At 39.1% G+C, this 22,396-nt stretch overlaps 1 protein-coding gene across 1 annotated transcript in view; it reads left to right on the forward strand.

Moving 5' to 3' along the window:
• The window catches only part of LOC116848332 (homeobox protein HMX1-like), a 34,010-nt gene extending 15,326 nt beyond the window's left edge, over positions 1-18,684 (forward strand). The window contains exons 2-3 of the mRNA XM_032824287.1: positions 12,801-12,997; positions 16,506-18,684. Coding sequence (XP_032680178.1) covers positions 12,801-12,997; positions 16,506-16,751 — 443 coding nt within the window. The 3' untranslated portion in view covers positions 16,752-18,684. The remainder of the gene's footprint in view (positions 1-12,800; positions 12,998-16,505) is intronic.
• The last annotated feature ends 3,712 nt before the right edge of the window (positions 18,685-22,396 follow it).

Below are 22,396 nucleotides of genomic sequence, written 5' to 3' on the forward strand. Positions count from 1 at the left end.
TTAGTGCTGGTCGTAGGAACTCGTCGTCGACTGAGTGTACACGAATCGCGGAAATATACGTTTTCTAGTTCAATTATATCGTAACCTAACCTAGTCTAACACTACGAGTATTATAAGAGAGTATTCGAATAATTTGTCTGAAAGAACCTAAAAAGATCGTCGCGATTAAATCTCGCATAGACAATTTCTTGGGATCCAATTGATATCCTCAGAATAATTGTGGGTTCTGATTAAAAATGTGATGTTTCAAACATATGATTTTAAGTGGAAAATCTAAAGTTTCCCCAATATCCTTTTTCTGGTTTTTATTTTTATATTAGAATTATTTAATTCTAATGTCTAACAGGATATACTTTCCACATGATCTCTTTATTCAGCAAAATACACAAAGTGGTTTTAAACTATTTTATTTCTTTAAGATTTTATTCTATTAAATACGATAATTGATATTAGAATGAGATTCCCCATTTGATACCATGAAAGTATACCGATAGTATTAACAGAAAAAAACATGAGTTTCCATAGTATTCCTGTTTCAAGATAGCGAGACCAACCAATTTTGGAATAAGTTTAGGAGTTCTAATCGAAACCAATACTATATTTGAATAAATTCTGGGACATTTTTATATATTGGCATTAACGACTGAAAAAAGGCGAATTCTTAATTTTTCTGTTTTGATTTTAGATAGAGAACTCATGTTTCAGGTTAGAATGGGATTCCCCGTTAGTACCAAAGTGGAATAATTAATTTTGGGACAAATTTAGCTGCTCAAGTCGGAATCTGTGCCACATCTTGAGAAATTTCTGTGCGGAATGAACTTTCCCGCCGTCATTACCGCTCGTCTGTGGAGGATTCCTTTAGAAGGAAGGTAGTCATTGGAGGTAGTCGTTGAAGTGCAAGGACTCGTGTCACGTTCGTGAAGAATTCGCATCGCGTCGTCAAAATCCAGCCTTAATGGACAATCAGAGTAATACCTCATTAGGGTGTAACCGACACCTCCTGCACAATGGGTCGCGTCGTGGTCCTCTTCAGGCTACTTCGTCTCGAGTGCCCGAGCACTTGCAAAAGCAAGAGAAAAGAGACGAGAGTGCTCCTCGTGCCTAGCTTCGCTCCTCGCGCGTCGGCTTTTACGCTCGCCCGAGGGTCCCGTAATGGTTTTAGAGATTTTCTTTCTCGGAAACGGCGAGCGCGTGAGCTCCTCGTTACGCGCGGATATCATGCCGCGCTCGCAGGAATTTCGAGATCGCGCCGCATTATTTACTGTTACGTATATACTTAATCAGAACATGAAGGACCGTCACGGATGAATAAGTCGTCGCTTTGGCCGCTTTGGAGGTAATCCCTGAGTGTCTTTGAGAGAGAAACGTTCCCTCATTCTCACAACATTTCCGTCGTATCCTCGTGTATAGAGAGTCGCGATAATTAATAAAATCAATATTTCCACAAGCAACGGCCGAGAAATGTTTGACGGACTCGGGAAAACTTACGCAAACAGCGGGAGATTCCTCATTTTCCGCCGCAACATAGTCGCTGTTTGAAACGACGTAATGCCACTTACATCGACGGTGATAGCAAAATCGGCGAGGAGAAAATATTGGGAAGACACGCGAGAACTAGTATAAGCGCGTAAGAGCGGTTGCCCGTCGCCTTATCTCTCGATGTGGCGTAATTGAAAGTAACACTTTGAGCGCTCGATATAAAGCGACGCGGATAGTACCTGGCGCGTAAGAGGAAATATTAAGAGAACACGCGATCGCGCGACTAATGGGAAAGCGTAAGAGTGAATGCTTGCTCCATAACACGCTCTCTAAGGTACAATCGGTATTTCGTATTTCTTCACTGAGATACAATATTTATAACTAGTGGTTCAGTTTATAACACCGCAGTCGATAAAGGTTCGTTGAAAAAATCTGTTGATATTTAGTAGCATCTATTCCCATTATATTGATGCACTAATAAACATAGATAGTATCAACATATGCAAGTGCATGGAAACTGTTCATTCTATTGTTACAAAATTGGATTTAGTACAACGTATGATGAATTTGTGTACTACACAAATTTTTGCAATGAAAGATCTTACTTTCACACGTAGAGAATTTTTCTTGAAGATATAAAAGAACTTTAGATATTAGGAATACTATTTTTGGGATTTTTGAAAAAAAATAAAGAACCATTCAAAAAACTGAAAGCAGCTTTCATTAAATCGCAATATCAAGTGGTTTTTATAATGTATTCTTAATAATTTCTGTTTATCTGTAGAAATTCTAATATAATGTCAATCTTTTGAAGGTAGATTTTGCAAGAGAAATTGGTTGAGTAAAAAATGGGATGTTCTATTTATCTTATAAAAAAATAATTTTTATTATTTTTGAATAAATATTAATAATCGTATAATCTTATAAATAGTAGAAGCATAATACGAATTTAATCAAAAAATTGAAGGATAAGCAATATTTTAAACAAAAACACACAAATTTATAATTTGTTATAAACTTCAAAATTCTGTTAAATATTTTATAATAATATTATAAAATATGTTGCATAAAATATGGAACACAATCATTCTTTAATACTTGGCATCATTATTTCTACTTCTGCATATGGGAATGTTTACTATGTGACACTTGAAAAATAGGCTATATTAAAACTATACCTTAGTTTTACACAGTTTCACACAACGAAAAGTTTTACACATAATATATTTGTAACTGATAAATAGATGTGATAGATTGACTGTTAAATAAAAGCTTAAGAAACGCTTACCTGATAAAAGTTACGAAAAAGTTACGAAAAAGTCTAAAACAGAATGTATATCCTGCATATAAATTTGTACTGATTTTCTGTAGGTTAGATTAAATTAGAGGTCAAACAGCTATTAATTTCATCGCTGACCGGTTGGCTGCGACACTTAACAGATTAGAAATCGTGATATTTTTTATTACTAAACTATTCCTTAAAATCTGAAGTTCTTTTAAACACTTAATTAACTAAAGAATTACTGTAATAGTCCTGTCTAAAAAAGTACCATAAAATAGTCTTGCCAAGATATACTTATAATATAAAAATAATTTAAAGAGAGTATAGGAAATTTAAAAAACATTAAAAAATTTAAAGAATAAATGTGTATGTTAAACTGTTTTATTGTTTACTGAAGAGGATCCAAATCGGGTCGAAACGTATTATTATATCCTATTATTGTAATCATTAGCATATTTTATTGCAGATAAATAGCACTACATTTGTGCCTGGCTCTTAAAGGCTTTTATCTCCTCTTCCTTTTATTCGATTTATATTACAAAGCCAATTCTTTTTTTCTTTTTTAATTTTAATAGAATTTTTGAAGTTGAGAATCGAATTTAGTTTATAAATATCAGAAGTTTTGTGTGTTTCTTAGAACTAAAAATCAATTCGATAAATTTATTTATATATAAGTTTCTTTGTAAATGATGACAAGCGATGCAACGTAATTGGCACGGTTATAATTCCATTACTGTCTGAAAACGCAATGAATATTCTGTCTTTTTACGCAATTCTTATAAATATATATACACAGTATTATCATACGTTATACAGAATAATTATTATTCGAGATAAAATGTTTCCCCATATTAGTATTAGAAATAACGAACAATCCAAGCTGCAGTGTTGGTGCAACATACTTATATTATTGTAGGTTATTCAGGTAAAATCAGTATCATGAATAAAAATCGGTGAAACATAAGACGGAGCAGTAACGTGGGAATGTTTCCATCGAAAATCAATGAATACTCATTGATTATTGGCGAAACATTCCTTTTGCTGATTCAATCAGAAACATTTTTACTGATTCGCTTGAAAAGAGTGGACGACGCTTATCTGCCGAATGTAAAACACTCGTGGCCCTCGTTCACGTTGACAAAATTCAAAGACTCCGGATATAACTGGTTCGCGAGTTAAGGCGAACACCGGACAGCGATCGGCAAATAAGAGAGGATATTATATTAGAAAGATACGATCGCGAGGCTGATGGAAAGAGCGTAAGAGCGGTTGTATGCTCGGACAAGTCGCGTTGCCTTTTTTTCCAGATATTGATCGGCAGAAAACGGAAGATCCATGCTCACTCGCTCGATCCTGAGCGGGATCGCGAACAGTTCGACATGATAGAGTCATACATAACTCACGACATCCATAATGCATTCAAGAGGCAGCGGGTAAAAAGTGCTCTTGTTAAGGTGGTCTGTTAAGTTTAACGTGGCGCATTCAGCTTCCCGCGCGGCGTCGTTCGGCGGTGCTTTTTATGAACAATAACAACAAAACCGATCGCCTCGGCCTACCCTTCTTCCTTGCCCGAACCTCCTCGTCCCTGCGATCCCCTCGCGATTTGTCTTCCCTGTCTTCTTTCCACGATTGGTACGCGACACCAATTACCCCAGCACTTAGGACGCACGCCGAAGAAGCTCGGTATGCACCGTCATTGCGTCCGAGTTCGCAGCGCCGTCGCTTTTGCTGCGAGATGATTGTTCACTTACGAGGAAGCCGGCTAATTACGGCGGCTTTTGTCAGCCGATGGTATTTTAAATAAGAAGTTCAAGCTGAACTATACTTGACCGGTCGAAGGCTCTCAGCCGTCACGAAATCGATCGCGTCTCAAGGGATGATTATGCATTCGTTTCGCTGGCAAGTCCGATAATAATTGCAAAAATTTTTGTTGTCAGCGACATTTTTACGTACAATACAATATCGATATTCGAAGCTAAATTTTGGAGGAACATTACCAGAATCAACATTGCAAATTATATTTAAACTAAATAATATATTAAAAAAGCAATGATTGGAATAGAATTTAATTAAGTGAAACTTAATCCCAATAACGCATTCATTTTTTATTTCCTCTAAAATTTGCCTTAGCCAGAATTCGAACCTGAATCAGCCCATTTTCCGAACGGAACGCCGCGTCATAACAATTTGGACTCAGAGGCACATTTATCGCAATTTAAATTCTTATGTTTATTTTAGGTGAAAATATACTAAAGTTTAATAGGAATCAAAAATAAATGCTCTATTAGGAATTTAAAAAAAGAAAATTAATTAAAATATAATAAATAGGGGGGATTCAGAATTGAGTTTGACGTAGAAGGTTGATTTACTACATATACTGTAAAAACTAAAAAATGTTAGGCGCGTGTGTTTACACTGTTAAATAATATATTATCTTTTTATAAAAATTCATTATTGGCACTAATATCTAGCGGCTCTGGTCGTATATTTCCCTTAATTTGATTTTATTTAAACTATCCTAGCTACAATGAAAAGATTTTTTTTTTATTTTAATATAAAATGTGAAAAGCAGAAACATGTAGGAAAATTTTGGGGAGGACATATAGGATCCGTTCGAGTTCCTCAATTTGAATTGCACCTTTGAAAGGTAGCGCTTCCAATATGAGTCTGTGTAGATTTTCCAACCAAAATCCATAATTTCTTTGGGAAATTAAATTGGATTTCAATTAGCTTACACAGTATTTTTGTGTAAGTTATTGGTATCGCGGAAGATTCCGAGATGCCAATTCAAGAGTGTAATATTTCAGATTCGCGAAATATATCTTGCGGTTCTTGAAGTAAAAATACGCGTTGTTTTCCGGGGTCGCGATCTCCGAGACGTCGCAATGCAATGATGATGACACGTCGTGTCTTCCACGCACGGAAATGCCGTGACCTAAAAAATCGAATAGAGAAACTTATTAGCCCGTTCCCACCGGCTCTCCTCGCCCCTCTCCCTCCCTTCGCATCGTGGACAGTTATCGCGAAGTGTGATATGCGGCTCATATAACCGATAATCCCGCGGCCTGTCGCTAGGCGGCGGCGTTTCGAAAATTATGAATACGGACGTCATTTATAACGCTCGAGCGCCGCTGGCCCGTGCGCATTTATCTGGATTGCGCGCGCAGGAATGAATTAACGACGCCCATCTCGCATCCAATGATGTTCTACAAAATATTTCGGACGATTCATCATTCCGTGGACGTAATTACCCGCCAACGACCGTTCTAACGGCCCGACGCGAAGCCCGTCCGCATGCTAGCGCATATCTCCTCGGCATCTTCAAAATTCAGCATCCGTCCACGAGGGGCAAAAGCAGCTGGTCGTACAACGATGACACTCATGTCTCGCGATCTCGTATTTTCTGCAGCTATTCATGTGAACTTGGACTTCGTGTTATTAACCCGAAAACGGCTGATATCAGTCAACTATTAAGGGACTGTCGTACTTAAAAAATGGACCGATAAAATACTGTGACTTTTTCCCATAAAGTTTACAGTTAGTTAAAGTTATTGATTGCACAGAGTTATAAATATTTTAACACAATGAAAATGCGTAAAATGTATGGTACTAAGAAATAATTTTTTTGCTGGAACGAAAATTTGATACATCGGAAAATAACTTGGTTAAAATGGGATCAGTCAAATGTTTGGTAATATTTGGCAATCATTTGTTTGTAATTTCAATACATTTATGTGTTTTGTTTCCTCTCTCTCTCTCTCTCTCTCTCTCTCTCTCTCTCTCAATAATAAATGTACTTGACACAAGTAAAAACACGATAATGCCGAATCATATGTACTTGTACTGTTTTGCTCACTTTGATCGAAAGTACAAACACAACGGCAGACGTCGCTATCACAGTTCGTGCATTCACGAATCTTCTTGAATTAATAATTCAAAATTTTTCATAATTGTTTGCCAAGTAGTAGAGAAATTTTGTGTTCAGTTTGATGAGATCTGTCTACACATAACGGATGGATCATTAATTGTCAGACACTCTGGATACATAGACTGCATCTTCTCATAAGAGGTTTGAAGACAAGATTTGAAGGACAGCTATATTCCTCTTCTATTGACCACAAGCGCTCGATCTTTGTCTAATTTGATTCCTATTGAAGAAATCTAAACGAAGATGGAACGCTTGCACTAACAGGACATCCTTTTCTGGTCAAATCTTTGCAGTTATGATACGCTCAGTTTATGTACACAAGTCTATCGGAATAAAAGCAAGATTATTGAAAAGTGAAATATTTTACACTTTGCAATATTTTATCCGAATTTAAGGTTTATAGTTTCAGTACACGTATAGTATTACAACTTATTCTTTAAATTTCTTCAGATGGAGTTTCACTCGAAAAGTAGAGTGACAGCTGAGTCACTCGAAATCGAGTGAGTGTTCCATTCTGAAACGTCGAATAAATATTTTCATTCGAGGTTGAAAAGTGAGTCCGATGTATTCCTTTGTAACTCGATCAATTTGTCAAGCGGCTGAAATATTCATATAGATACTCGTATGAATTAGAAATCCACTACACGGTCTGAGTTGAATATACACTCTCGTAATTTCACTATCGCTTCCAATGAATTTGCACTCGTTTTGAGTGAGATTTCTCTCCAAGAAATTTAGAGAGCTCATCTCTCAGCCACACACGGAACCTTCAAATCTTCGATTAAGCTGATGTAAAGTCGAACATCGGGTTAAAGCGGTAAATTAAATTTATTTGACGTCTTAACGATCCGGACTAATCTTTACCGTCGTATTCGGCTGTCCGAAAAATTTACAGCCTCGGGCGCAAAAGAGAACGTACGTATACCTATCCGTGCGGCCGTGCGGTCGTTACGGCGGTGCAGCCATTCGCGTGCGTGTTTCAGCGATCGGGTAATTAACAGAAATTAATTAGCAGTCAAGAAGAACATATTGATCGGTTACGTGCGCGGCATGGCTAACTTCGGCCGAGCGACATGAAATCGCTATGTTACCCGCGTGAATGGAAGCGACGTCGGTCGACGTAACGACAGATTGTCCGGCTCCGCGTGCAGATTCGCGATGTGTTACTCGCTTTTTTTCGCAAAATCTTCAAGGCCTATTGAGGATACGGATGCGTGTCGAGCCGGACAAGTCATCACGTTTCCGAATTCTCCGCGAATGTTAGTGCAGATGGAGACAGGATATATTTCTTTTTTTTTTCGTTTCAGTCGATTTGCTGAAAATTATGCTATATGAAATAATAAAATAAATAACAAAAATTAATATGGTCCAAAGTGAGATTGAAACGTACACAATATTTTGATTTTATAATTTTTATAATATTTATAGACTATTATCTTTTCCAGTAAAATCTTCTTCCAGCACTAAGATCAATGATGGCTCTTATTGGACTATTTGATATGAAAATTATGCTATTTGTTAATTATGATTTTTCTTATAAATTTTTATCCAATACTCATTCTCCGAGATTACAAAAATTATGTTGTAATTTTTTCTACAATACTTTCTTTTTGTATAAATTACTATAGAAATAATAAATTTTACCATCCATACATAAATGGTAGTGTCAACCAGATTCAATTATAAAATATAGATCAATTGATTATATAGTTGCTGCAAACTCAATTGCTGAGTTACTGATGTTACTGACGTTAGCAATGATATTTGGTTGCTCCAACCAGAATGTATCCATAGTAAATATCATTCTAACTGATTTCTGGTTTCCACAAACAGATCACACGCAATATTGATGTAGTTGATGTATCACAGCAATTGAGTCGTATAAACTATACACATTATCATCACAAAAGGATAACTATGGTGATGCAACTATGTTGCTCACAATTAAATATTCGTGATTATGTTATGTGCATCATATCTTTTCTCTTTTACGCGTAATAATTCCGGTCATAATTTCTACATGGTTCAGCGTTACAAAAATTTTGTTGTATAATTTTTAATACAATGTTTCCTCCGTGTGTAAATCATCGTTGCAGACATTCAACGTTAACGTCGTTACGAAAGCATCGTCTCTCTCCTTCTCTGTTGTGGAGAAATTAATAGCTTCATAACGCGAGTGTTAGCCTCATTAATAATTCATTCAGTCGGAAATCGACGACTCCCAGTGTAATTACTTCAACGAAATAATGAAATGTCAACGGCGGGCAATCAAGTGTAATTAGCGGAACACACGTTAGTAAAATATTGCGTCGCGTTGTCACGACCCACATACGATGTCCTTAAGCGCGAAAGAAAGCGACGCGAGTTGACTGCGAGCGGATCCGCCGCTTTTGAAGGCTGCATAAGTATTTAATTGGCGGAAATTAATTAGCCTCCCGGGAGGAGAACGTATTGATCGGTTAGATGTGCGTGAAACCCGCGCCTCCCTCCTCACCCTCTCATCCACGACTTCCACGGGCGACACACGAAACGAGTAATGCGAAGCGCAACGAGAATGGAAGACGTAATACCGGTGTCGCGACCGATCCGACCGACAATGCCGGCGGTCCGCGCCTTTTTTGTAAGCCGACCGATCGTTAATTAGCGCACGGAATCTGCGCGTGCCCCCCCTCCTCTCCTCCTGTCTCTTCCGCTGCCCCTCGCCGTCGCGAAATCGTCATCGTTCGTTCTCCGTTCTCCTCCCGAGCTGGATATCGAAAACGCTTTTTCACGATGGCAACGCGCGGCCGGGCAAAATCGAAAGATGTAACCTCACGTCTGAGCGACGCCAACAGCGCTGCTACAAGATGTCAATTACTCTCGCTTCTCTGTCCGTCGAGTTGCTCATTTAGAGCGGAAACGGTGGGACAATCGCGGGAAAATGATATGTCCAATTATACACGGAGAAGAAACGATTGTAACGCAATGATGACACAACCAAACGTAAACTTTGGTTGAAACAAACAAGATTTTTCGTTCTTATACATCAAATTTGGTTCTTAACCCTAAAATGCTGGTATTAATTTATGGCACATTTACTTCTATAGTAGGGCTTTATATATTAAAATCTCAGTGTATTAAAATTGTCACTGAAAGCTGATAGTTGTTCTTTGATAACTAAGAGATTACAATTATGTTATATTGGGTGCGGTCCAACAACCGCTACAAATGCTGCGCAGCGTTTCTCCTTCTTGTTCTATTCCTCGGATTCGAATGAAGAAAGAGAGAGAAGTAAAAACGCTACAAAGCACTTGCAGCGCCCGCTGTACTCATGGTCTAACTTTTTTCATTATATCAGAGGTGAGAGCATCTGACTAACATCAGAGGAGGAAGATTATTTAACTTAGAGGTATCCTTTGGAAGTAGTTTAAGGGAACACTGGATACTAACATAATGCAGTTTTTATATCGCATTATTTTATTATGGTTATGTAGAATTTCAAACACTTATAAAGAGATTCTTCTTAGAACATCTATAGGTGACATTTCATTGCTTTTAAGGTGCTTAGTAGGGTTTTAGTTTCCATGAATATTAAACATACATTGATCCTTCAGAATCTACAGATGTTATAGAATTCAGATTGAAAGTAGGATTAAAATTTCGACTCAGATACTCTATTGTACTTGATACGCAATGGCTGGACACAATGACTATATAGACCACAGAATCGATTACACGTTTCTATGAATAATCAGTCCGTAACGAAGTAGCAACGAACTAAAAGTTTATTCTAACCTGTACTAGCTAGTTACTAATTTTAGACTCAGGTCGGCTAATTACATTTCTATCCTGGTACTTTCAAAGTGAAAAAGAAGGTTTGATATCATTTTTGAATAGAAAATTAAATCCCGACTAATTAAAATAACACGTCGATATCGCTAGACTGGCTATCATCAGTCTGTTATCTTCCATCGGGAAAGAAGGAAAAGAAACAACACGTGGATATCGACAGTTTCCTTTATAATGTAAAAATGTCCGGCAAAGTAATCGCGTTCCCTTTACCTTCCTCGAGTCGTGCCGTGTGAAAAATTTACAAACGATCGACACAAGGAATGCGACCGCTATCGACGTGAATGTCGATAAGATATCGAGAAGAGGTGGTGAGACTTTATGCGGTATCAACTAATTGCGCGCACATGAACTGATCGTAAACAACTGACGGCCGATGATAATCATGCGCGCCGGATGCACCGGAGACCGGGATGATGGCTCGATAATTAGGCGCCGTTCGCCGGCCACTCGAGTGCGATTTATTTTTTATGATTTAATTTGCGCCCTCGTCGTCGTCGTCGTCGTCGTCGTCGCCGCGCCGTTGTGGGACCGTAATCGCTTCATCATGCGAAACCTATGAGCAGGACGCGTTTCGCCGGGGCAGAACGCGCGCTCGTAAATTAACGGCTAACGTCGCACATTCGACGTTAATTATCGGTCGAAGCTCGCGCGCCCCCAGACGGTGGACGAACTGCCGTTTTAATGGTACGAATACGAATGTCCGCGGATGTCATTATTATACTCTGTTTTTCCAACCACGTTAGATAGCAAGGCGAACGTCGCGGAGTGATGTAACTTTAATCCGTCACTTCTCATTTTCGCGCGCACTCGCGCAGAAAAGAGGCGTCAGATTAATTTGACCGACGAGAGTAGGCGAAGTTGATATTAAGTGATTTCCCAATGAAACCTCCGCATCTCGCGCTACAGAATGGCCGGTCGTGCGTCTCAACTAAATAAACTTTTCGCGCCCGACGCCTACTCTTCAATCTCGCTTTAACGTTATCTTCCGTTTCTCTCTGTGAGAACCTTTATATTAGGATAACACGCACGGAACCAGTTGTGAAATACCTTTTTGCAAATTAACATTGATACAATGCAAATGTACATTTTAACTTTCTAATACATAATTATTGCATACAAACAGAACTCATCAAACTGAATATAAAATTCCTCTAACATTTTTAAACGACCACATCAATTTTCGAGTTATTAATTAAAGAAAAATAGTGAATGATTACAACGTAATATGGTAGATAAGCTGGGACGTCTATCGCAGCGACGTCTATCACAGTATACTTGTATATTAGGTCAAAGTGAATGAAAAAGTCTTTTATTATTTAACAAATTACCATGTAGATTTTTAGTTATTAATTAAACAAGATTGGTGATTCATAATGCACCACTTAAAGTCTTCTTTAAGGGAAAAAATATCTGAGAAATAGTAAAATACCGATAGGAGATGACATCTTTAGATTACACCTTTCTTGATCTGTCAATTTGATTAGAATCAAAAACAACTTCATAGCAATTTTTTTGTTATATGACAGGCAATTGAACTGACTCAATAGAGTGTTTAATCTTTATATTCCCGCCAACTATAATTTTTGCGCGTGAATCAAGTCTTCATTCTACTAGTTCGCGGGTAATTCAAAATTCAAAATCAGGTAGGGTTGAAATGACTCCAGATGTCAGTTTAGGATAATAATTAAGATAATTGTATTAAGAGCGTACGTTGAATATAAATATTAATGAACTTGCCTTAAACAAACATGCAACTTGATTGCCACAATATCTAACTTTCATTCGAGATGAAAATAGAAGATCGTTTATATCTTCATATACACTTCTCGTCCGGAGTTCAGCGTTATATATGATGAGTTTTATAACAAATGCAACTTGCAGCGGTTGCTGCAGTGTTTTATAGAAAAAATATGCTCCTATTCCGTACTACATATGCCTATTCCATAAGCAGGTTTCTTTATCTTTATTATATTATACATAAGTCACATATACTGCATCTTCTCTGCGCTAAAAGCCTCCCTTTAGGGATAGGATTTTGTTAACGATTTATCTTTAACCCTTTGTCCACAACCTTGCTTTAACCGTAAGAAATTGACCAACCACAGTTTATTATTTTTAAGATAATCAACTATGGTTGGTCAATTTATTATGGCTTAAAGATTAAAGCAAGGTTGTGGACAAGGGGTATATACAAAAGCTCTCTCTTGTGAAAGCGGCTCTGCTTGAAGTCCAGGATGGGAATTGGACTCATCTGAACATGTATCCTCTATTGGGTTTCAGGAGAGCTAAGGTTGCCGGGACCCGGACCAGGCCCGGTGAGATGTACCCTCCGGAAGCATAAGCCAAATCGAAAGCCACGAACGCCATTCACGACCTCGCAGCTGTTGTCGTTGGAGAAAAAGTTTCGCGAGAAGCAGTACCTGACGATAGCCGAAAGAGCGGAGTTCTCGAATTCTCTTCAGCTCACGGAGACGCAGGTGAGTCGCCCGGGTCGCGATACACGAGCAATTAACCCTCTAGGCAAGACTCGAGGAGTCTCAATGACGTAACAGTGACAGATTAATACGCACAAATTTTACGCAAACACTTCTACGCGAACATTCAGCAGTAAAGGCGCATAGTAAACGAGTTTACGATCGATTCATTATATCTAGCTTGCTTGAAACGCGTAAACGAAAAGACGAGGAGAGAAGTATTTACTCATTATCTGATAAACGCGAGGTGAGCCGACTGAGAAAAAAGACATTAGCTCTCGGAAATTGACGTTAAATCGAGGGAGCATTCTTGGATCAGCGAGCGCTTAATCAATGAAGATCGCCACGGTTCGTTTGCTAAATTAATTTTATTAGACGACGGCAAACATGTTAATGACAGTTGCCTTGAAGGCGTCACTTGCGCGCCGGCAATTAAAGACGCTCTTTGCGCGTCACAATGCGCGGGAAAAAAGGGAATTTTAATTGCGGACTACTCCCTCTTTATAAACATTATTATTCTTATCTGTGATTCTTTCCGCTTGAACTATCGTCACTCTTCGCGCGACATATGTAACAGCCGGGTCGTTATCGCGCCAGTTAGCGTGCCAAGATACACTTTGCGCATTCGTTACAATGCATCAGCCGAAATGAAGCTACGTCGCATTCATTTGCTTAGATAAGCTACGATTACCCCGACCGATCTCTCCTACGTGTCGTTTAACTCGCCGAACCGTTCCTTCGCCCGCACGACTCCTCCTCTCATTATTCACCACGAACAAAGAGGTATGTCCACAATTCAACTCACGATACTCGTGAGCCGCGGCGACATTCATCCCTCTTTGGTTCTATGGGTTTTAACTTATCATTTCGTCAGGGATTTCTTTTTTCATGAATAGTACAAGAAAATATAGACGTGTCGCTTGAATTTACTTTCACTTTTCGTGTAAGGTAAAAGTACCATTGTCTGAACACGTACCTAAGTATTCTTATTGTTTTGCTTTTTAAACACAAATATTTAAACTTTTAACATAAAATATGTATACAATAAAGCAGACCTCCACCCCGTTAAAATCCTAACTTAATCTAACGTATTCTGTATCTACTGGCTTACTGTTCATACTGGCATATGTTATCAAAACATACACAAATCTGCGCGGAATTGAAAAAAATGTATACAGAATGTCTGACGAGAAAAACTCTCGTGTACTTAGATCAAACTAAACAAGAAATTCCTCTATTATTGTGCAAATAACCAATTTTGAATTATTTATTAAAGAATACTAATTGCCCAGGATATATTTAATGTATAAGGTGCATATACATCTTTTGACAAAGTATGTTAACATTAAAGCGATATAAGTTAGGTTGGATTAGATCAGATTAGGTTCTTTGCAAGGTAAAGACAAAGTTCTTCACCTTGTCTGCACATATACTTCTTAACGCGCAGCATCGGATTACATTCTATTTATAAAACATCTTTTATTAATATAAACTTTCTAATAAACAATGAGTGCAGAGTAAAATTTGAATCTTATTCGTAGTGATATTTTTAATAATATATAATATATGTCAAGGAACATATTGATATCATTCGTGAAGTTTAAGAGTTTATCAACAACTACTTTTATATCTAACATGTATAAAACTTTGTAAGTTCTTGAAACAAAATTTCTAATCAAACCAATACGTCCGAGAACTGCTTGTTATCGCAACAAGGTTAAAAAGAAACTATGAAACCTAATTAAGAAACAAAGTGAAAAGAACATATAGAATATTGCCAGATCTCCACAAATTAGCTGCCATATTTCAGCTGCTATCAGTAATTGTGTACTTTACATATTAATTACTTGAGAACTAGAATGTCAATGATCTTGTCATTTGATTATAATAGCTCTAATTAAAACCGTTTATATTAAATATAGTGTTTGATTTAAATATAGTGTTAATTTCGGTTATTTCAGCTTCAGAGAGAATATGGTCAATATTTTTCTATTTGAATATGTGCGTAAACTGTGTTTCCATTAATATACTGTTAAAATTTGAAAATACTACTAAGAAAATAGGCTCCACTTCCTTAAGATTAAATTGCTAGAGCTCTTTCGCTTCGAACGTCTCGCAGTTAGACAAGCACGATCGTAAAAGGTCTCTCACTTCAGACAGATCGCTGTCGCGAGTGACTTGGAGGCGACCGCACGAGTTGAGACATCTCCTAGAGGATTGCGGCGATATGCGTCGGAAAGTGCCGGAGAACATCGTGACAATTATCGCGTATCGCGAGGGTTACCCGCGCGCATTATCGAAAACGGTCGCTCGTTAAAAGCGCCGTCGGCGCGGAACGATTTCGTAAGCCGAGCATCAGCTCGCCTATACCCACATCTCCTCCGCGTGGCCAAAGTGCCGTCGCAAATTAGCCAGCGATTCAGAGTGACAGCTGCGCAAACGGAGGAATTCGCGAACGACTGTGCAAATAACAATTAAACGCGATTTAGCGTTTAGTCCGGGCTCGTCCGCGCGCAAACCCGACCCGTTATCTCGTCGTAGCGTAGCGGATTTCTCGATACATCGATAATTCCTCACTACCGAGCCGATGCTTCTCGTGCTAGCCGTTTTGCCAGCCTAATGACGCGCTAAATTCATACGTATGTGCGTTTCACGCGGTTGTTTTTATTTGTCAGGCGCGTCGCGCCTTCTCGGCCGCTCGGTGATGCGTTAATTGTCGGATTACCGTGTAATTTTATTAATCGCATTCACAAGCGCATACGCAGTGAGTCTCGCTGCGTGCTGTTTACCGACAGTAAATCTGCATCCGGTGTTTAACGCGACGTCGCCCAACAACAACGTAACGCTTGCGCAATGTTCGCTAAACGGCTGACGTCACGATACAAATGGCGTGTTAGCGCACGCAGAGAATTTCTCTCTCCCGAAGATATAAACATACATTAACCAGAGAAATATCATAATATACGGAGAGAATATCTATATCATAGTTCTTTCTATGTATGCAAATTCTTTTCGTTTTATTATGTTTCTAATAGTGTAGGAATAGAAAAGGAGAAATTGTCAGTAAGATCTATCTTGCTAAGAAACATAGTAAATTTCGATTGGAATATAGCAAATTTTTTAGTAGCACATTTCAGTTACTAAGATATAAATAGTACATATGAAATAAAAGATAGTAAATAGTTAAGATAGTAAATTTCTGCCGAATGTCGATCTGTTGCTAGATTACAATATTCGACAGTAATTTTTACTATAACTTTTCCTCTGTAGTTTTGTCCGCCTAGGATATATTTATAATGTAAAACAAGTTTGAAAAATTTATTATTATTGAAGAAAAATACTCCGCGTATGGATGTCAAAAATTTTAGAGCGATTCTTCGAGTTTATTTCTTGTTGGATCACGTTATCACAAGGGATAAATAGATAGAGGGAGAAAAGGGTAGAGGAATCGACGGAGAATTTGATTTTGATAGTCAGACGCGTTGATCCGCCATTGCCCGTTGTGTTCCAGGTGAAGATCTGGTTTCAAAACCGACGGGCCAAGGCGAAGCGGCTGCAGGAGGCGGAAATAGAGAAGCTAAGACTATCCGCGAGACCCTTGTTGCACCCCAGTTTTGGCTCGGGACTCATGTTCTCCGGGGTGGGTCCGCCTGGCACTCCCGGAGTGCCACCCTTCATCGCGGCTGCCATGGCCAGGCACACTCACGCCGCGGCGGCGGCCGCTATGTTCATGGGGCCGCCTGGCCACCGACCTTAATAACGACACAAGTTATTCTCGATGTCATCGTCTAACGATCCAACAACCCGTTCACAGACCGAGGATCCGATGATGCGAGGTTGGTGAGCCCGAGGAAGTCAAGAGAATCCAGAGACTGAGGAATACGGTGACTCAAGAATCCAGGGAGTAGAAAATGCGAGGACTATAAGTTCGAGGAACTTGAAGATCCGAGAACTAAAAATTCCGAGATAATTAAGAAGTCAAAGCGAGAAGAGACGAGAGAGAGAGAGAAGCAGGACAGACGCGACAATGTGATCGAAGAACTCAAACAATCAAAAGTATGAGGGCTAGGAAGTGAGAGCTGGGGGACTTGAAAAATCTGAAGTCAGAGATCGAAGACTCAAGGATTCGAGAAAGGATCTGGAAAGAAGAATTCGGGAGTTTCAAGGTCTAAGATCCTGGAGAACTTTGATTAGAAATTTACCCCATGGTCTTAATCAGGTTGGTTCCAATCAATTATCTGGTTTATACAATATACATTGTGATATTATTAGGTCCTTATAAATCATATAATGCAGCGTGGCAATCAGGACTTTAATAATAATAAGGATTATTAATAATTAGGATCCGATAACATCATCTAATATAAACCAAATAACTGATTGAAGTCAACTTGATCAAGACTATAGAATAAATTTCTAGTCGGAGTAGGATCGAAGGACTCGAAAGCCGATGAACAATCTATAAGCCAGACTGCGTGTTAAAACGACACTTAGGTAACATCACGCTATTACTAGCCCTGCGAATGAGCTTTCTTTTTCGAAGAGAGGATCATCCAAGAGTTCTCAGTTGCTCTTGTTTGTTAGTTCAATCTCTGACCGGTTGTTCGATCAGCCGATCTTCCGCGGAATCGCCAAGGATATCGGAATCCACCGTTTAGCGTTGGAAGTCGAAATTGGCTGGGAACGGCCGTGGAACGGTCGTGCTCGCGCGTTAACCCAAACGCCTTATCGCCTGCGATGTACGGATAATCTAAATTTCAACACGGGGTGGAAAGGGAGGAGAAGGAGCCTGAAGCTATCGAAGATCTGTAACTCAAGGAGCATCGTCATCACTTTTTCCAGAACGATATGGCAGATACGTGTCGGCGCCCACGGTGGGCACCTTCAGCGCTTTGATCTCAAGAGAACGCATCAATGTACATAGTGTAAATAGGTACGCGTTCGTACGGTAATTATGAGTGTACGTATGTATATACACACGTGTACAGGACGCTGCGATTCGGCCGTCAAGAGGAGGAATCGCGAAGGGCGGCGGGAGTGTTCGAGGGTGTTAATTTTAACGAGTCGGAGAGACCGCGTTGGACCTAGCAAGAGAATCTCCGTTGCCGGATTTATTTTAAATATGGACCGGTTGAAAGCGCGGACTACGCGAGCATGCGAGGTACGTTCAAACAATTCCGGGTCTGAGAATATTCGAAGAAAAGTCAACACTGGAGCAATGTATAAATAGTTTCTTTATATTTCTTTGAAAATCATTTTCCATGTCAAGCGAAATCCACTTGTGTTATTAAGAAATATTATTTCAATTCTTCCAAAGCAAACTTTCAAAAGAAGGATGGAAAATCGCGGAGTAAAATTTCGAAAAAATAATATTAGGGATATCAGTGGACGTTTCTAGTAGTCATCCCGCGCAAAGAGGACAAGCTACTAATCTTTCTCCCCAAGTATATTCCGTAATTACTCATTTAACCCAGGAACCCTTCAGACTTGTTAAATTTCCCGCGTGCAAAGCAAACGAGGCGAGTGAGTGTAAATTACGTATCAGCTTGTATCGAGAGAGACGGAATCGTTCATAGGCAGTCAAAGCTAATGTTACGAATACGGCGAGGTTCTAGACGTACCTATGCGCTCTGTATAAATGTAAGATGATAATTTATCCATGGAAGTATATATATTATAGCGAAATAAAAGTGATTTCAGTATTTACCTGTCCCGTCGATCTTCTCAACCCTCGATACGAGGCGCACGACACGACCCCCTCCCTCCCAGGTCGTGCGGATGTGATTATTAAAAAATAATAAAAACAGAACGAGAGAAATAATTTTCCTCAGAACTCTCTTTAAGGAGATTCTATCATTTAATCAAATATACGATATATCTATAATATATGCATGATAAAAAAATTGATACAACAAAGTGCATAACAAAAATTTCTATAATTTTTGTTATTATATAACGTATTATTTCCGAGATACTTAATTGCAAAGTTGTATTGTACAAGCATATGTAGAACCTTTATAATACAACAAATTTCTTCTAATTTGACATATTTGTGTGTAAAACGGAATATATTGCACGTGGCTATCTCGCTTTTGTACAGGGTTGGTTAACAACTCATGATAAGAAGGCCACATATAAAATATGTATCCCAGTTAGTAATTCCAGAGTCTTCGCAAGAAATCTCTACGGTCTCTCTTACGAGCTTTAATTATGGGCCAACTTTAAGCACTAGTCCGCTAGTGCTAGATTTCAGTTATTTTATGAATGAAAATTGCTTTTATCGCCGAAAACAGTGTATGATACATTTACAAGGAACTTCATGCTAAGTAATAACACGCCACTTAAAAGTTTATTTATTTATGACGGAAAGTATTAATACTAAATTTCAAGATGCTGAAAAATGTGCTTTGCTGCTCCTAAATTAGTTTTCTTTTTATTTTTTAACTGTAATATTAATATTCTAATTTTAACAAAACTCAGTAAAAAGTACTTATGTTCTAGAAAGAACATTTTGTGAGTTTGTTTCTATCCTTGTTCTCATAATAAATACATAAACAAAGCATACGGCCAACATACCCCTTTGAGCCAACTATCCGATCTTCCCTAAATTTTCTATTCATATTTTGTTCTCATAATCAATGTTGACATCAAATGACTTTTACTTTGTCACTTTTAAAATATATGACAATACATTTAATATAAAAAACAAATGTACATTGTCACATTTACAAATTTTATCTCGCTAATATTGTTACAGAATTATCTTTTTAATCATCTTAAATGATTTTATCAATAAAGTACTGATAATCTAGCGCTAGAACCTCTTTAAAAGGATTGAAGTTAACGTAATAAGCGAAATAACAGAGCGGCTATATGTACTCGAAGCCGTTCTTCGTAAATTTGCAAATAATACCGTGACCTAATTGATCGGGCGTAACCCTCTCCCCAAATAAGGCATCATATTGAATCAGGACAAAGAGAAAGAAAAAATCAGGGGAACCCACTAGGGGTTTGCCCGACGCGATCGAATGTATCGCACAGTCATCGACGAGTCGGCTTCATATATGGCAAGTAGTCGATCCGGTGGTATAAGGCGGCCGAAAGTGTCCGCCAGATAATTAGAAATATGTTAATCCGCCGTGGCTGCTAATTGGTTTTTGACTAAATTTTTAATTAAGTCTTAAGCCTGGGCGGCGCGCTGATTTATCGAGAAGAGAGAGACAGAGACAGACAGAGAGACTGAGAGAGAAAGAGAGAGACAGAGAGACAGAGAGAGAGAGAGAGAGAGAGAGAGAGAGAGAGAGAGAGAGAGAGAAAGAGGAGAAGCCCGTGGCTAATTATAAAATATATATATACAGAGCGAACCAACACGTATCTACATAGCGGTCGCTCGTTTGTCGTTATCATATTTGTGCGTGTCTTCGGTGCACATATGTATGCACCTGTCCCGCTTTACGGTGTGTGGCCATAGGCGCCTGCAACTCGTTTTTTCGACGACGCCGTAACTTTTCGCCAAGGAGAGAGAAAAAGGAGAAAAAGACGCTGCAACTTTTGTGATAATCGCCGTGTCATCCTCGCATTTCACGTGAACGCGTAACATTCGTGAGAACACCGATGACACGAGACGGACCGAGTATTTCGCGCGGTTAGTGATTTGCATTCGATTTCTCTGTACGAAAGTTCAGCCCGGAGCTATCTCGCAACATTTTTCGATCGGAAACAACAGAAATTAGCAGGATACAAATGAACCCGACTGCTTGAGATTCTCACAGTTGCTACAGCGGCTGTTAGGTCGCGACAATAATTTCACGACGTGGCAATTAAGTAAATTAAAACATTAAAAAATTAGAGGAAAATTAAATTAAATTAAAAAGTTAGAATATTACATCAATTTAATTAACAAGCCAGTCGTGCAAATAATTTTAAATTACGAGAGGATAATAATGTTTGAACGTGTGATAACACACGCATGGAATACTTTTCCGGACTTGCGACGTACGCGGTGAATTGAACTTCAAACTGTGCCGAATCCCAATTATCAATATTAGGACCTCACTAACTTTGTCCTAATTATTTAATTCTGCGTTAATTGATTTCTTTTAAAAGTCGACAGGTAAGGAGGTCTAAATGACTTCTCACTCCGGTTCATTACATATCTATTATTGCTCATTAGTGTAAGAATATAAATTTTCAAGATTGTGTCAATAAGCGAAATTTTTATTTAAATTTCGAAAATTCGAAATGTTCGAATAATTTAAATTCGAATCAAGTCGAATCTGATCTGATACGATTCGAACAGTTCGCACATCCGTAATAGTTCTCTTACCAACATCTTCCTAATTTGGACTAACTTATACCAACTTGAGAAGGACCATGAATATTTGGATTCGCGCGAATACGCGGATCTATCAAGACTGAAATTTTCGAATGGAACAAGAACAAGAAATCCTTTAGCTCTCCGAACATCGTAGGGGACCTGACATGCGCGACGAGCACGTGTCTCGCCAGGCAACCGTCACGAGGCTAATAGCAAAGCGCAAAAAGATCCTTTAAGAGCGACGATTTCAACGCCGTTAAAGGCTTCGCAAACAGGCGCCAGATATTCGCTAGCCGTGTATATCGGAAGCCGTTCGGAGAGAGATCCCTCGGTTCCCTCGTTTCTCTCGTGTTCTCCAGAGCCTCTCCCGGCCGCCTCCGCTTCGGCACGATCTCAGTCGGCGCTCCCATATAGATGAAATTTATGTACCGGGCCGATCCTACGCATACGGCCACATTGAGCGCTGACAATTAATTAAAGAATAATTTCTTGTCTTCGCGATACCCGGAGGAGCGTCGCCAGTTGGCGTCCAATTATGCCTCGGGACCGGAGCGGAATACCAAACAGGCCCCGTCCACGACACCGGACGACGCGCGCGCGCGCGCGCGGCTCGCCGGACTGTTCTGTTGTAAAGCCACCTCGTCGCGAGTAGTAATGCCGTTAACAGCGCGATCCATAAAGCGCAAGTCGCACACGGCGGGAACAACGCCCTGCGTCTTAATTACGGAGGACAATGGGATTTTCGAGCGACGCGCGTCCAAACAGCTCGCTGGCTCCGAGTTAACTGGCCCGAATTATGCTATTCGAACTGTGGATAATTTTCTGACTTGAATCGTCCAATTTTTCGAATCTCGCAATATTTAGTTTTTAATCCCTCGCGAAGTATATTGCTCGCACTTTCGCTCGTAACGTCGAGGCTTCGTCAAGCCTCATTTTATTTCTTGTCAAATACCTAGGAAGGACAAATATTGGCAAATATTTTGAAAATGATAAGTCTCACCTAAGTATAGGACTTTCATGTTCACCTGAATCGACTCTATAGTGATGACGAGAGTAATTTGCTTTATCCCGCAGGATTGTTCTCC

The sequence above is a fragment of the Odontomachus brunneus genome, unplaced genomic scaffold, assembly GCF_010583005.1.
Source record: "Odontomachus brunneus isolate Ranch 3 - 2012 unplaced genomic scaffold, Obru_v1 Obru_scaffold_093, whole genome shotgun sequence".
Classification (NCBI taxonomy): domain Eukaryota; kingdom Metazoa; phylum Arthropoda; class Insecta; order Hymenoptera; family Formicidae; genus Odontomachus; species Odontomachus brunneus.